General features: G+C 49.9%; 1 protein-coding gene across 1 annotated transcript in view; it reads right to left on the bottom strand.

The window, feature by feature from the left end:
* Nucleotides 1-260: 260 nt before the first annotated feature.
* The window catches only part of ZDHHC22 (zinc finger DHHC-type containing 22), a 34,019-nt gene continuing 18,330 nt past the window's right edge, over nucleotides 261-15,949 (bottom strand). The window contains exon 2 of the mRNA XM_029597393.1: nucleotides 261-526. Within this exon, the coding sequence (XP_029453253.1) occupies nucleotides 261-526 (266 nt within the window). The remainder of the gene's footprint in view (nucleotides 527-15,949) is intronic.

Genomic DNA, 15,949 nt, shown 5'->3' on the forward strand with positions numbered 1-15,949 from the left:
CTCTCCCAAATGTGAGGAGCACTTTAAAACCTGAGGGAGGAGCAAGATCTGGTGCTGGAAAAGAAAGGGAGCCAGTGAGGAGGGAGTCGCTTTCTCTCTGCATGTGGGTGGGGGCAGAAGGTGCTGCTCATGTCCTTATAGTGAGGTTGAGTGATGCTACAGTGATTTCATCCCCCCCCCCCCCCCAAGCTCCCCCAAAGTTGCATAATAAGCGCCCAGGGCTCAGCAGAGAAGAGAGAGGGTAGTGAAAGGAGCAGACGTCAGTGCTCCTTATGCTGGTGGGCTTCACAGTCCATGTTGCGTACAGGGAGGAGAAGTCCCAGCATCCATCTCTTCCCAAACACGTGGCGCAAGTTCTCTTGCCACGGGCGGGCCAGTGCAACCCGTCCCTTGCATGCCTGGTACCGCATCTGGCCTCGAAGAATCAGCAGCAGCTGGTGGCAGCAGAAACCAGCACAGGCCAGTCCGATCCCCAACCAAAGGAACAGCATCAGGATGACAAACATCTCCAAACCATGGAGTGCTCCTGCCAGTGCAGATCAGAAAACAAGAGAACAACATAACAGACAGGCTGTTCAGAGTTTCAGGCTTATGGCAATGAATTTAGTGCTATCAAAACGTACCAGACAAAATGCATAGGAAAGAGCAGTCTCCATTTCTATTCAGAACATGGAGAGCAGCAATGCAGGCTACACACATTCACAACAGAACATCCACAACACGGTCAGGAGCCATGCACGTTCCTCCCCCTACCTCACCCCAGAACTCCTGGACTGGAAACAAACAATTGTGAGGCTGGACCAGTGGTGGACGTGCTGTGCTGTCATGCAGCAGATCTGCCTCCAAGTCCATTGTGGGTCTTGGTGCTGCTACAGAGTCAATATTTTCACCCAATTAAAAGGAGAGTGCCCCAGCCATTAAATAGCGGTGACAACTGCTCTGCAAACTGAAAGTGCACAGTTACCAGGCTCTGGAGAGAGCTTTGATCTGTGGCACATGCAGAGGACTGGCACTACAATGGCCAGGTTAGCTGGGAGGACAGAGGGGAATAATGTGTTTTTAAGTAAAGGGATAAAACCTAAGGTAGAGAATGGTGTGGGAGGGCTGGGTGTGGGGGGTCACTGTAGGGAATGGTGTGGGAGGGCTGGGTGTGGGGGGGTCACTGTAGGGAATGGTGTGGGAGTGCTGGGTGTGGGGGGGGGGTCACTGTAGGGAATGGTGTGGGAGTGCTGGGTGTAGGGGGAGTCAATGTAGGGAATGGTGTGGGAGTGCTGGGTGTGAGGGAGTCACTGTAGGGAATGGTGTGGGAGTGCTGGGTGTGGGGAGAGTCACTGTAGGGAATGGTGTGGGACTGCTGGGTGTGGGGGGATCACTGTAGAGAATGGTGTGGGACTGCTGGGTGTTGGGGGATCACTGTAGGGAATGGTGTGGGAGGGTCACTGTAGGGAATGGTGTGGGAGTGCTGGGTGTGGGGGGTCACTGTAGGGAATGGTGCGGGAGTGCTGGGTGTGGGGGAGTCAACTGTAGGGAATGGTGTGGGAGTGCTGGGTGTGAGGAGAGTCACTGTAGGGAATGGTGTGGGAGTGCTGGGTGTGGGGGGTCACTGTAGGGAATGGTGTGGGAGTGCTGGGTGTGGGGGGGGGGTCACTGTAGGGAATGGTGTGGGAGTGCTGGGTGTGGGGAGAATCACTGTAGGGAATGGTGTGGGACTGCTGGGTGTGGGGGGATCACTGTAGGGAATGGTGAGGGAGTGCTGGGGTGTGGGGGGTCACTGTAGGGAATGGGTGTGGGAGTGCTGGGTGTGGGGGGGGTCACTGTAGGGAATGGTGTGGGAGTGCTGGGTGTGGGGGGTCACTGTAGGGAATGGTGTGGGAGTGCTGGGTGTGGGGGAGTCACTGTAGGGAATGGTGTGGGAGTGCTGGGTGTGGGGGGGTCACTGTAGGGAATGGTTGTGGGAGTGCTGGGTGTGGGGGGTCACTGTAGGGAATGGGTGTGGGAGTGCTGGGTGTGGGGAGTCACTGTAGGGAATGGTGTGGGAGTGCTGGGTGTGGGGGGGTCACTGTAGGGAATGATGTGGGAGTGCTGGGTGTGGGGGGGTCACTGTAGGGAATGGTGTGGGAGTGCTGGGTGTGGGGGGAGTCACTGTAGGGAATGGTGTGGGGGTGCTGGGTGTGGGGAGAATCACTGTAGGGAATGGTGTGGGACTGCTGGGGTGTGGGGGGAGTCACTGTAGAGAATGGTGTGGGAGTGCTGGGTGTGGAGGGATCACTGTAGGGAATGGTGTGGGGGTGCTGGGTGTGGGGAGAATCACTGTAGGGAATGGTGTGGGAGTGCTGGGTGTGGAGGGATCACTGTAGGGAATGGTGTGGGAGTGCTGGGTGTGGGGGGTCACTGTAGGGAATGGTGTGGGAGTGCCGGGTGTGGGGGGGGGGGTCACTGTAGGGAATGGTGTGGGAGTGCTGGGTGTGAGGGGTCACTGTAGGGAATGGTGTGGGAGTGCTGGGTGTGGGGGGGTCACTGTAGGGAATGGTGTGGGAGTGCTGGGTGTGGGGGGAGTCACTGTAGGGAATGGTGTGGGAGTGCTGGGTGTGGGGGGGTCACTGTAGGGAATGGTGTGGGAGTGCTGGGTGTGGGGGGGGTCACTGTAGGGAATGGTGTGGAGTGCTGGGTGTGGGGGGTCACTGTAGGGAATGGTGTAGGAGTGCTGGGTGTGGGGAGAGTCACTGTAGGGTAATGGTGTGGGAGTGCTGGGTGTGGGGGGTCACTGTAGGGAATGGTGTGGGAGTGCTGGTGTGAGGGGAGTCACTGTAGGGAATGTTGTGGGAGTGCTGGGTGTGGGGGGAGTCACTGTAGGGAATGGTGGGGGGGGGGGGTCACTGTTGGGAATGGTGTGGGAGTGCTGGGTGTGGGGGGAGTCACTGTAGGGAATGGTGTGGGAGTGCTGTGTGGGGGGGGAGTCACTGTAGGGAATGGTGTGGGAGTGCTGGGTTGGGGGGGAGTCACTGTAGGTAATGGTGTGGGGGGGGGTCACTGTTGGGAATGGTGTGGGAGTGCTGGGTGTGGGGGAGTCACTGTAGGGAATGGTGGTGGGAGTGCTGGGGGTGGGGGGAGTCATCTGTAGGGAATGGTGTGGGAGTGCTGGGTGTGGGGGGGTCACTGTAGGGAATGGTGTGGACTGCTGGGTGTGAGGGGTCACTGTTGGGAATGGTGTGGGAGTGCTGGGTGTGGGGGAGTCACTGTAGGGAATGGTGTGGGAGTGCTGGGTGGGGGGAGTCACTGTAGGTAATGGTGTGGGGGGGGTCACTGTTGGGAATGGTGTGGGAGTGCTGGGTGTGGGGGAGTCACTGTAGGGAATGGTGTGGGAGTGCTGGGTGTGGGGGAGTCACTGTAGGGAATGGTGTGGGAGTGCTGGGTGGGGGGAGTCACTGTAGGGAATGGTGTGGGACTGCTGGGTGTGAGGGGTCACTGTTGGGAATGGTGTGGGAGTGCTGGTTGTGGGGGAGTCACTGTAGGGAATGGTGTGGGACTGCTGGGTGTGAGGGGTCACTGTTGGGAATGGTGTGGGAGTGCTGGGTGGGGAGAGACACTGTAGGGAATGGTGTGGGACTGCTGGGTGTGAGGGGTCACTGTTGGGAATGGTGTGGGAGTGCTGGGTGTGGGGGAGTCACTGTAGGGAATGGTGTGGGACTGCTGGGTGTGAGGGGTCACTGTTGGGAATGGTGTGGGAGTGCTGGGTGGGGGGAGTCACTGTAGGGAATGGTGTGGGACTGCTGGGTGTGAGGGGTCACTGTAGGGAATGGTGTGGGAGTGCTGGGTGTGGGGGAGTCACTATAGGGAATGGTGTGGGAGTGCTGGGTGTGGGGGAGTCACTGTAGGGAATGGTGTGGGAGTGCTGGGTGGGGGGAGTCACTGTAGGTAATGGTGTGGGGGGGGTCACTGTTGGGAATGGTGTGCGGGAGTGCTGGGTGTGGGGGAGTCACTGTAGGGAATGGTGTGGGAGTGCTGAGTGTGGGGGAGTCACTGTAGGGAATGGTGTGGGAGTGCTGGGATGGGGGAGGCACTGTAGGTAATGGTGTGGGGGGGGTCACTGTTGGGAATGGTGTGGGAGTGCTGGGTGTGGGGGGAGTCACTGTAGGGAATGGTTTGGGGGGGGGGTCACTGTAGGGAATGGTGTGGGACTGCTGGGTGTGGGGGGAGTCACTGTAGGGAATGGTGTGGGGGGGGTCACTGTAGGGAATGGTGTGGGAGTGCTGGGTGTGGGGGAGTCACTGTAGGGAATGGTGTGGGAGTGCTGGGTGGGGGGAGTCACTGTAGGTAATGGTATGGGGGGGGTCACTGTTGGGAATGGTGCGGGAGTGCTGGGTGTGGGGGAGTCACTGTAGGGAATGGTGTGGGAGTGCTGGGTGTGGGGGAGTCACTGTAGGGAATGGTGTGGGAGTGCTGGGTGGGGGGAGTCACTGTAGGTAATGGTGTGGGGGGGTCACTGTTGGGAATGGTGTGGGAGTGCTGGGTGTGGGGGGAGTCAGTGTAGGTAATGGTGTGGGGGGGGTCACTGTTGGGAATGGTGTGGGAGTGCTGGGTGTGGGGGGAGTCACTGTAGGGAATGCTGTGGGGGGGTCACTGTAGGGAATGGTGTGGGAGGTGCTGGGTGTGGGGGGTCACTGTAGGGAATGGTGTGGGAGTGCTGGGTGTGGGGAGTCACTGTAGGGAATGGTGTGGGACTACTGGGTGTGGGGGTGGTCATTGTAGGAATGGTATAGGAGCTGCATCTGGGGGAATTCACAATTCCTCTTATCCTCCCTGCCTCTCAAATGTCTGTTAGTAAAATAAGATATCTCCTATTATATATGTAAAGATATTTGCAATGATTCTGGAATAAATCATCATGCAATCATATGACAGCAAGCTGGTAATAACACAGAAAAATCATATGAAACCATTCTAACATTCTCCTACTTCAGCAGCCTTCTCAATGCAATGTATCTTATCTTCATGCTTTTGACTCATAACATGATTCACACATGTACAGATGGTATGCACGTTCATATGTACAAACTAGGAAAATAGGAATTTGAGCATACAGTGTACAAGCATTCTGCATGAATCAGGGTCAGCCTGGGAGGGTCCATTGGGGGCAGTCCTGCACCTTAAACTTCACCTTTGCACAGTTTTCCTTTGTGACTCTGACTGTGATGTCACAAGCGGAGGATGAAATGGATGTGATGTAATAAGCAGAAGAGGGTCAGCAGCAGGTAGAGATTAATTCTTTGGAGTAACACTTTGTATTCAAATAGCCTTATTGGTAAATAGGAAGAGAACATAAAAATAGAAAACATTAATAATCCTTTGCAATAGTATAGAACAAATTTATGTAAAAATACATGTCTCTTTTTCTTGGTGAACTGTCAGCTCATTAGTGTTTAGCTAGTTTGGATTTCTGTGGCTTAATAAACCACTGAATCCCATCTGGATTCCATAGGGGGTTACACTGTCCCCCTGTCTCCTCATTACAGATGACTCAAAAGTATTCAAAGAAAGTTATTACCAGATTGTGAGGAGGATCTTGCCAGAATGGAGATCTGGATCTAAATGGCAGATAAAATTTAATGGAATCCATGTAGAACACAAAATCCCAACCATTAGTACAAGATGCTGGGTACTGTAATGGGACCTGAGAGTCACTGTGCAGAATACATTGAAATCTTCAGCTCAGCATGCGGTGGCGGTCAAATAAACAAATAGAATGTTAGGAATTATTTGGAAGGGAAGAGAAAACAAAACTGGGACTATAATAATTCCTCTATATCAATCCATGGAGTGACCATACCTTAAAGATTGCGTGCTGTTTTGGTTACCCAAAAAAAAGATATAGTGGAACTAGAAAAGGTATAAAGAAAGGCAGCAAAAATGCTAAGTAAGTTCTGCTGGTTTGTTGTTCGCTGACGTCATAAATAATTAGTATGTGCCATATTGGGTCAGAGCAGAGGTCCATGGAGCCTAGCAACCTGCCTCTGACCGTGACCAATCCAGTTCTTTAGAAGATCCCAATGAATAGATCCATTCCTTTTTGGTCACTCCCAGGGTAAGCGGTGGGCTTGCCCGAGTCCCTCTGGCTAATAATTTGTTATAGACTTTTCCACTAGAAACTTGTTCCCTTTTAAAGCCTGCTATGCTAGATGCCTTGACCACATCCTCCAGAAAGGAATTTCACAGGTTCATTGTGTGTTGAATGAAAAAATAATTTTATTTTAAATCTGCTACCTGTTAGTTTCATAGAGTGTCCTCTGTTCTTAATACTTTTTGAAATGGTGAATAATCATTCCCTATTAACCAGCCCACTCATAATTTTGTAAACCTCTATCAAAATCCTCTATCAGTTGTTTCTTCTCCAAGCTGAAGAGAACTCTTTTAGCCTTTTTTCATATACAAGCCATTCCAGCCCTTCATCATTTTTTTTTGTGGGATAAACACTGTGAATCCATAAAGTCTAGAGAACGTGAATGAAGAGTGGGTGGCTCGCGGGAATGACGGCTACTACCTGAAGATAATACCCTTATTCAATAAAACATACACACAGTTAATGTGACTTCCAACATTGCTCTAAGCTTCAACGGGAAGAGGAAATGTGGAAAAAAGGATTTGCAGTCACAAAAAGCGGGGAGTAACTTGCTTGTACGGCGGTTACTACCCCAAACCAAATAAGCCTGATACTTCACTTCAATGCATATCCAGCATAGCTCTCTGCTTCAACGGCAGGGGGAATGAAGAAAAGTGGATCTATATAACAGATAACAACCAAACAAGGACTGAATTACATAGTCCTGCGTAAACAAATAAGCATGGATGTAGCTTGCTTATTGCGGCGGTTACTACCCCTAACTAATTAAGCTAGATTATTTCAACTTAGATGCAGCTCCAGCACTGCTCTCTACATTAATGGGGGGGGGGGAGGGAAATAGAACCAAAAGGTTACTAAGAGCCAAGAGAAACAGATAAGTATGAGGAAAAAAAGTGCAAAACTTGCTGGGCAGACTGGATGGGCCGTTTGGTCTTCTTCTGCTTATCATTTCTATGTTGTAAACTCTATTTAAAACAGCTTGTAATATAGAATTAAGAGAACATTATGCCAGTCTACACACATAATAGATACATTTAACAATAGTCTATTTATTTATTTGCTATATTCGGTTGAACAGTTACTTGGGTTAGATATGTACATATACTTGAGTTTATTTGTTACTTGTGTCTCAAATTTTCAATCTTTCAAATTTACAAATGTTCATTGTATCGCTCCCACGCGAAGGTTCTGTTTGTACTGTAAACTGGTATGATCTGTATACTTTACAGGAATGTCGGTATATAAGAATTTTAAATAAATAGTCACAATAAAGTCAACTCACTCCTTTTCCATGGAGCCCAGTAATGACCCCATGACTTTTTATACCTGTCCAAATCTTTTGAGGTTTGCCATTAACTTCTCCATGCCGCTACTCTGCCTCTTGCCTGCACCGGAGGTCAATTTGTGGTATAGTCTTCCAGAAGCGAGCATTGTAAGTCTAGCAGGATGAATTAAATGTGACAATAACTTCTTCTAATTGGACAGGAGATCAATAGAGTCCCAATTTTAAACAAAGAACTGGAAGGGGGACAATAAGTAAATCTACAGCTCTAACACTAAATTTTCAAAAGGGAAACTGATAAGAGGAAATAGAAAAAAAACTGAAAGGTGCAGCTGCAAAGGTTAAAAGTGTTCACAGGCTTGAACATTGTTTAAAAATACAGTCCTAGATGCGCAGTCCAGATGTATTCCACGCATTAAGAAAGGTAGAAGGAAGGCAAATGATTACTGTCGTGGCTAAAAGGTGAGGTGAAAAGGCTATTTTAGCCAAAAAAAATCCTTAAAAATTGGAAGACGGATCCATCTGAAGAAAATAGGAAAAAGCATAAGCATGTCAAGTTAAGTGTAAATCATTGGTTGAAGAGGCAAAAATCATAATAAAAACTTTAAAAAATATATCTGAATCAAGAAGTCTGTGAGAGAGTCGGTTTGACCGTTAGATGACCACGGGGCTAAAGGGGCTCTTATTTATTTATTTATTTATGGTTTTTATATACCGATCTTCTTACATAATATGTAAATCAAATCGGTTTACAGGGAACAGTTGAAAAGCTTGCTTGTGGGCAATTACATATAACAAAGAACTTATTAGAGTAACAATTGTATAACTTTTTGAGTAACAATTAAACATAAGATAAAAATACATGGCTAAACATGAACATAAGACAAAATACATGGTATAAGAAATTCTTATATGTCTAAATCCAGGGGGGGAGAGAAGAATAGAGGGAGGGGATGGAGGGGTTATATAGTTGGAGCGGGGAGGATGTAATAAGGGTTCGTTGAAGCAGCTTCTTAGAAATCATGGAAATGCTTGGCTGAATAGCCAGGTTTTCAGTTTTTTCTTGAATGATTGGTGGCAGGTGACTTGTCTGAGTTCTGGTGGGTAGTGCATTCCAAAGTGAAGGACTTGCTGTGAGAAAGCCCTATTTCTTAGTGGAGTTTTGGTTTGAGGGATGATCAGGGTGTCTTGGTAGGCTTTTCTGATTGGTCTTGTTGATTTAAAGGTACGGAGTTGATGGGTGAGATCGATAGGTGCTATGTTGTTTAGGTATTTGTGAGTGAGGGTCAGGACTTTGTAGGAGACTCTGAATTTAATTGGAAGCCAGTGTAGATTGTAAAGAATGGGCGTGATGTGGTCTCTCTTGTTAGAGTTGGTCAGGACCCTAGCTGCAGAATTCTGTACCATCTGTACCATCTGGAGAGGGACGATAAGACCATTGCAGAAAGACTAAATTAATTCTTTGCTTCTGTGTTTTACTAATGAGAATGTTGGTAAGAAACTGGTTCTGGAAATAGTTTTTCAGGGGTGATGAGTTCAGATGAACTGAACCAAATCACTGTGAACTTGGAAGATGTAGTAGGCCAGATTGACACAACTAAAGAGTAGCAATCACCTGGACGGATGGTATGCAACCTAGGATTCTGAAGGAAGCTGGGCGCCGATCGCCTTTGCCCTTATCTTGTCACAGAGAGCGACTGTCGCTCCCTGTGACAAGTTAAGGCAAAGGCGATCGGCGCCATTTTGAAACCTCAGACACCGGCACCGGCACGATTGAAGGGATGGCTCCTGGACCCCCCGCTAGACCACCAGGTACATCTAAAAGGTTTTTGGGGGGGTCGGGAGGGTGGGAGAAGCAAAGGGGTAATTTGAAAAGGGTCGGGGTGGGTTTTTCTTTTCGGGCCATCGGCGCCTTTTTATCAGTGGTAGCCAAAATGGCGCCGATGGCCCGAGAGCGGGAGATCGCGCCGGAGAGACCCCCCCCCCCCCCACTGGACCACCAGGTAATTTAACATTTTGGGGGGGTTCGGGAGGGTGGGGGGAGTGTAAGGAATTTGTTTTAAAAGGTCGGGGTAGGTTTAGGGGTTGTGTTGGTGTGCCGGTTTTTCCCACCCTCCCCCAATAATTCCGTGTCCTATTTAACGATACAATATAAATGCTCCTGACGATAAATCGTGGGCATTTGTATTGTATCGTGTACTTTAACGGTTAGAACGATTTTAAAATTATCAGACGATAATTTTAATCGTTCAAAAACGATTCACATCCCTAGTGTCAGACGCCCTCTACGATTTGGTCCATGTGTAGGCGAAGGCGATGGTTTCGGCAGTGGCTGCCCGGAGGCTCCTTTGGCTACGCCACTGGTCGGCTGATCAGTCCTCGAAGACCCGGCTGGGCACTTCCCTTCAAAGGTAAGATGCTCTTTGGCGAGGACCTCGACAAGCTTATGGACTCCTTGGCTGACAACAAGGTCCATAAGCTTCCAGAGGACCGCCCTAAGTCTTCTCGGTCCTTCGCGCCTCTCGCTTTTGCTTCAGGGGTCAGCGTCGCTCCGCTTCTCGCGGGCGGGGCGGTGCTGTGAGGGGGTCTTCTCGTGGCAGGCGGCCTTTTCGCGAGGGCCAGCCCGTGCGTACCACCGCTAAACCTGCCACGCAATGAAGTTCAGCTGACCTCCTCGGTCCTTACCTTACCTCGGCGGACGCCTCTCCCTGTTTTTCGAGGAATGGGTCAAAATCACGTCGGATCAGTGGGTCCTCGACATTATCAGAGATGGTACGCTTTCCACCTCATCAGGAACTTCCAGATCTCTTTCTGTTCTCCCCTTGCGGCCGGGCAAGAGGGACACGTGGTCCAGACTCTCTCCAAGCTTCTGGATCTGGGGGCGGTGGTCCCAGTCCCAAAAGGGAAATTGGCGCCGGCCAGTATTCTATTTACTTCACCGTGCCAAAAAAGGACGGGTCCTTCCGCCCAATCCTGGACCTCAAGAGGTCAATCGGGCCCTCAAGATCCCCCACTTCCGCATGGAAACCCTGCGGGCGGTCATTGCGGCGGTCCGACCCGAAGAGTTCCTTGCTTCCCTCGATCTCGCAGAAGCATATTTTCATATTCCCATCCACTGCGACTACCAGAATTATCTCTGATTCCACATTCTCAACCAGGACTTCCAGTTTCGAGCTCTCCCCTTCGGCCTCGCGACCGCTCCTCGCACCTTCACGAAGGTCATAGTAATAGTGGCGGCGGCCTTGCGCCGGGAGGGGATTCTCGTCCATCCCTATCCGGACGATTGGCTCATCAGGGCCTAGTCGGAGACCTCTTGCCGGCAGGCGGTGGATCGTGTCTTAGAGCTCCTTGCCTCTCTCGGGTGGATAGTGAACTTTTCCAAGAGCAAGCTTCAGCCCTCCCAGGAGTTGGAATTTCTGGGAGCACACTTCGATACCCGAGTAGGCAAGGTATTCTTACCTCAGGCGCGAGCCCTCAAACTGATCGATCAGGTCCAGAATCTGATTGTGCTATCTTCCCCGGACAGCCTGGGATATCTCCAAGTCCTGGGCTCCATGGCTTCTACCATCGATCTGGTCCCCTGGGCTTTTGCTCATATGCGTCCGTTACAGAAAGCTTTGCTGTCTCGTTGGCAACCAGTGTCGGAGCAGTTCCACGTAGTCCTTCCGTTCTTGGAGTCTACTACCGACGAATTACAGTGGTGGCTGTCTCTTCCTCATCTCCTGCAAGGGATGCCTCTTCAAGCTCCACAGTGGACGATAGTAACCACGGACGCCAGCCTTTTGGGCTGGGGTGCGGTCTGCCTTTCTCAGTCCCCCCAGGGGACATGGTCCCAGACTCAGTCGCGCTGGCACATCAATCGACTGGAAACTTTGGTGGTCCGCCTGGCCCTTCAGGAGTTCCTTCCCCTGATCCGCGGCAAGGCGGTACGAGTCCTGTCCGACAACTCCACCACAGTCACCTACATCAATCGCCAAGGGGGCACTCGCAGTCCCCTGGTAGCCTTAGAAGCCAGCCGCCTCTTAGCCTGGGCGGAGCGTCACCTACAGTGCCTTGCGGCCTCTCACATCGCCGGAAAAGACAATGTTCAAGCCGCCTTCCTCAGCCAGCAGTCGCTCGATCCGGGAGAGTGGGAGCTCTCGGACGCGGCCATGGCTCTGATAGTGGACAGGTGGGGTCCTCCTCACCTCGACCTCATGGCGACTCTGTGCAATGCCAAGGCCAATCGGTTCTTCAGCCGCTGGAGGGAGCACGGCGCAGAAGGCATGGATGCTCTGGCTCTCCCTTGGCCAGCAGACGTCCTTCTGTACGTGTTTCCCCCATGACCTCTGGTAGGAAATATTCTCAGGAGAATCGAACTCCACCGGGGTCCGGTGATTCTTGTCGTTCCCGAGTGGCCTCGAAGGTCGTGGTTCGCGGATCTCATCAATCTAGCGGTAGACGGGCCCCTGCGCCTCAATCATCTCCCTTGTCTCCTCCGGCAGGGCCTGTATTTTTCGACCAGGCCAATCGCTTCTGTCTAGCGGCCTGGCTTTGAATGGCGTCGCCTGAGGCGCAAAGGTTATAGGGAGGAGGTCATCTCCACCCTGCTGCGAGCCCGGAAGCAGTCGACTTCTCTGGCCTATCTGCGCATCTGGAAGGTCTTTGAGTCCGCATGTACGGAGGCGGGTGTCCCGGTGCGCTCCGCCTCGATCCCTTTGGTTCTTTCTTTTCTTCAGAAGGGTCTCTCTAAGGGTCTCTCCTTCAGTTCCTTACGCGTTCAAGTTTCTGCACTCGGCTCTCTCCTGGGTCGGGTGGACGGTCATGCCTTAGCTGCTCACCCGGACGTGATTCGTTTCCTGAGGGGTGTTAGACACCTCCGCCCCCCCTCCCGGGCCACATGTCCATCTTGGAGTCTCAACCTGGTCCTTCGTGCTCTCTGTGCGGCTCCCTTTGAGCCTCTTCACCACGCTACGCTCAAGGATCTTACTCTTAAGACTGTCTTTCTAGTCTCTATTTCCTCTGCTCGTCGTATTTCCGAGCTTCAGGCGCTGTCCTGTCAGGAGCCCTTCTTGCATTTTTCAGATTCCGGGGTCTCTCTCAGGACGGTTCCTTCCTTCTTGCCTAAGGTTGTCTCCGCCTTTCACGTCAACCAGTCGGTAGAACACCCCGCGTTCTCTCCGGAGGAGATTGCGGGTACGGCTGGGGGCGACCTCCATCGGCTGGATGTCAAGCAAGTCTTGCTTCGTTATCTTCAAGTCACCAATGACTTCTGCGTATTGGACCATCTCTTCGTCCTTTGGAGTGGTCCCAACCGGGGTAAACAGGCTTCTAAGACCACGATTGTGCGGTGGTTGAAAGAAGCCATTTCCTCGGCATATCTTTGACAGGGTCATCCTCTTCCTGAGGGTCTGAAAGCCCATTCTCTCCGTTCTCAGGCTACTTCGTGGGCGGAGAGTCAGTCTGTCTCCCCGCAGGAGATTTGCAGTTTAGGGAAGCTTTGGTACATCCCACTGTCTGGACTGATCCGGGTACGTACAGGAAAGGAAAATTAGCTCTTACCTGTTAATTTTTGTTCCTGTAGTACCACGGATCAGTCCAGACGCCCTTCCCTGTCTGTCTTCTGTCCTCTCGAAGCTTGTTTTCTTGCAGGTCTGCAGATTTTCATATTTTTCTTGGTGCAAGATTACTGAGCATTTACACCGGAAGCCTTGGTGGTTATTTTATACCAAGTTTATGCAAGAGCGTATAGGTATACCATGCTTCTACATTAATCTATGGTTGCTCCGTTGAGCTTTTTGGTTACTTGCTTGATCCTATTCATGGGTTTATTGTTTTATGCTTTGACATACGTTATACTGAAGGGTGAGAGGATAGGCTCTGTCCTGAAATAGGGCATCCTGCAAGTTTTAGTCTGTCTCCACCTGCAGGAAAGGAGGCTCAACCCACTGTCTGGATTGATCCGTGGTACTACAGGAATGAAAATTAACCGGTAAGAACTAATTTTCCTTTAAGTTACTCGAGTTGTCATCCATGGAATTTGGTCAACAGTATCCCTTATGGACAGTTTCTGCGGTTAAGGAGACTTTGCTCCACTGTTGCAGAATTTAAAGAAAGATCTAAAGAAATGGGGCAACGGTTCTTGGATAGGGGGTACCCTGAACGGGTTGTCGGACGAGCCTTGAAGCGGGCCCGATGGAACAATAGGGACCTCCTACTGAACCCTCAGAAAAGAAACGTATCCAATAGGATTACATGTGTGTTACCGTTTTCTGAAGGGATACAGGGGGTGACTCAAAGTATCAGAAAAAACTGGCATATCTTGCAAGTGTATTCAGTGTTTAAGGATCAACCAATGGTGGCTTATAAACGGGGCAGCAACATTAAAGATATGGTGGTACATTCCTCTTTTCACCAGTTAGTAGAAAAAAAAGAGAATGAGGATGTGGGTCATTTTCCGTGTCAGGAATGTTCCATGTGTGTGGTGGCACATTCAAACTTTGATATTCCAAATGAAAAATTAAAAGGATATGTCCCGCATGTGAGGACAAATTGTGCTACGCCACGAGTGGTATATGTTATATGGTGCACTTGTAAACTATTATATGTGGGGAAGACGATGAGAAAATTGAAAATACGGCTCATAGAGCATAAGAGCGCCCTGAAACGTTTGAGAATGGAAGCCCCTTGGTACAACATTGTACCGAGCAGGGCCATGGTTTTGAAGATCTGAGATGTACAGTATTGGAAGTTGTAAAAGAAGATCAGCGGGGTGGGAATGTTGATCTTAAATTGTTGCAGAAGGAGCAAAAATGGATATTTAAGTTAGGTACGGTTCATCTGGAGGGACTTAACAAAGAAGTGGATTGGTCAGTTTTTCTTGAAAACTGATTGGAGGAGAGTTCAGGAACCCAATTGGTTTTAAAAGCAGTGGCTTTTGGGAGTTTGAGTGACAAGCGCCATTTTTGAAACAGAGCTGGGGAAAGGAGCCGGGTACGGCCAACACTGTAAGTAAGTCGCATAGCTTGAGCCTTAAAGTGTTAAAAATTGTTTGAGATTTATTGTAATAAGTGAGAATAAATGTGTTTTCATATATAGGAGAAATCCCCTGAAGAAGGTGGGTGTTTCTGCCGAAACATCGTCGATGTCGGGAGGCACAGGAGTGTGTATATAACAGCGGCACTATGAAACAACGAGCTGAATGAATAGCGGGAGTGAGAAGAAAAAAAGGAAGCGATAAGAACTTAAATGTGTCAATGACCGAAAAAATATGATAAATATTTTGTGAGGATTTGTGTGGAGCACTTAGGTGTTGGGAAAGAGCTCAGGGGAATAGTGAGAGTTAGGTTTTAGAAAGTAGTGTGGTCACGTGATGGGGTTTTAAAAAAATAAAAAAATAGTTGTTAGTTGGGAAAGAGTAATGAGGTGACTGTGTGTGCTATATACAAGATACTGGTTGCAGCCCTATGTGGGCAAGAGACAGGCGACTGTGAAGGCACATTTATTCTGATACAATTTCCCAAACATTTGCTTTGAGATAGTATGGGTAAAGAATAATTCCTCCTTTTTAGAGAGGTGTTTGATTGATAGATTTATATAAGGAGGATTTTGAAGCCTTACGTAATCATTTGTTTGTGGTTTTTTTCTAGCAGTGCCATCCATGTTTTTCATCCATGGCACTGATTTTTCCTTAGGGTTCATCAGTGCCATCATTGCCCGGCTGGATGCCATCGACGTACACCTTGTTTAGTCGGTGCCATCCATGCCCGGGTCGATGCCACCATCGTCCGTGGCAGTTCCATTGATGCCAAGGTCATTTCCATCGATGCCATCCTTTATTTTATTGATGCCATTGATGCCCAGGACATTTCAATCGATGCCCTGGTCCATTCCATCGATGGGCATCGATGCCAGGTCCATTCCATCGATGGACATTGATGCTAGGATCGATTCCATCGATGGGCATTGTTGCCAGGGTCGATTCCATTGATGGGCATCGATGCCAATGCCAATTCCATGGGTGGCATTGATGCCAATGTTGATTCCATCGATGCCATCCATGCCAAAGTGGATTCCATCGATGCCAATTTCAATTCCATTGATGGCATCCATGCCAACATCGATTCCATTGGTGCCCATGTCGGTGCCTTTGAGGCCCATGTCGGTGGCATGGATGCCATTGGTGCCCGAGTCGATCCAATCGATGCCGTCGATGCCCATGGCCATGCCGTCGGCGCCCGCCTCCATACATTGATGCCCTCGATGCCCATGTCGTTTCCATCTGTGTCTTCGACGTTCCTATCGATGCGGTCGTCGACTCCATCGATGCCAGTATCATTTTTTCCGATACCAATGATGTTTTTTTCGATTATTCGATGTCACATCATTCTCATAGAGACCTACGCCAATGCCGTCAGTGCTTCCGACACTGTCATCATTGCTCTGGCCAGGTCATTGATGTTTTTTCATATATATTTTTGACGATACCCTCGAGGCCACTTCGGCCGCCATCGACACTGTCAATACCGACATAGCACCACCACGTAATGCCCTCGCCTGAACACAGTACT

This window comes from Rhinatrema bivittatum, chromosome 4 (genome assembly GCF_901001135.1).
Source record: "Rhinatrema bivittatum chromosome 4, aRhiBiv1.1, whole genome shotgun sequence".
NCBI classification, from domain to species: Eukaryota; Metazoa; Chordata; class Amphibia; order Gymnophiona; family Rhinatrematidae; genus Rhinatrema; species Rhinatrema bivittatum.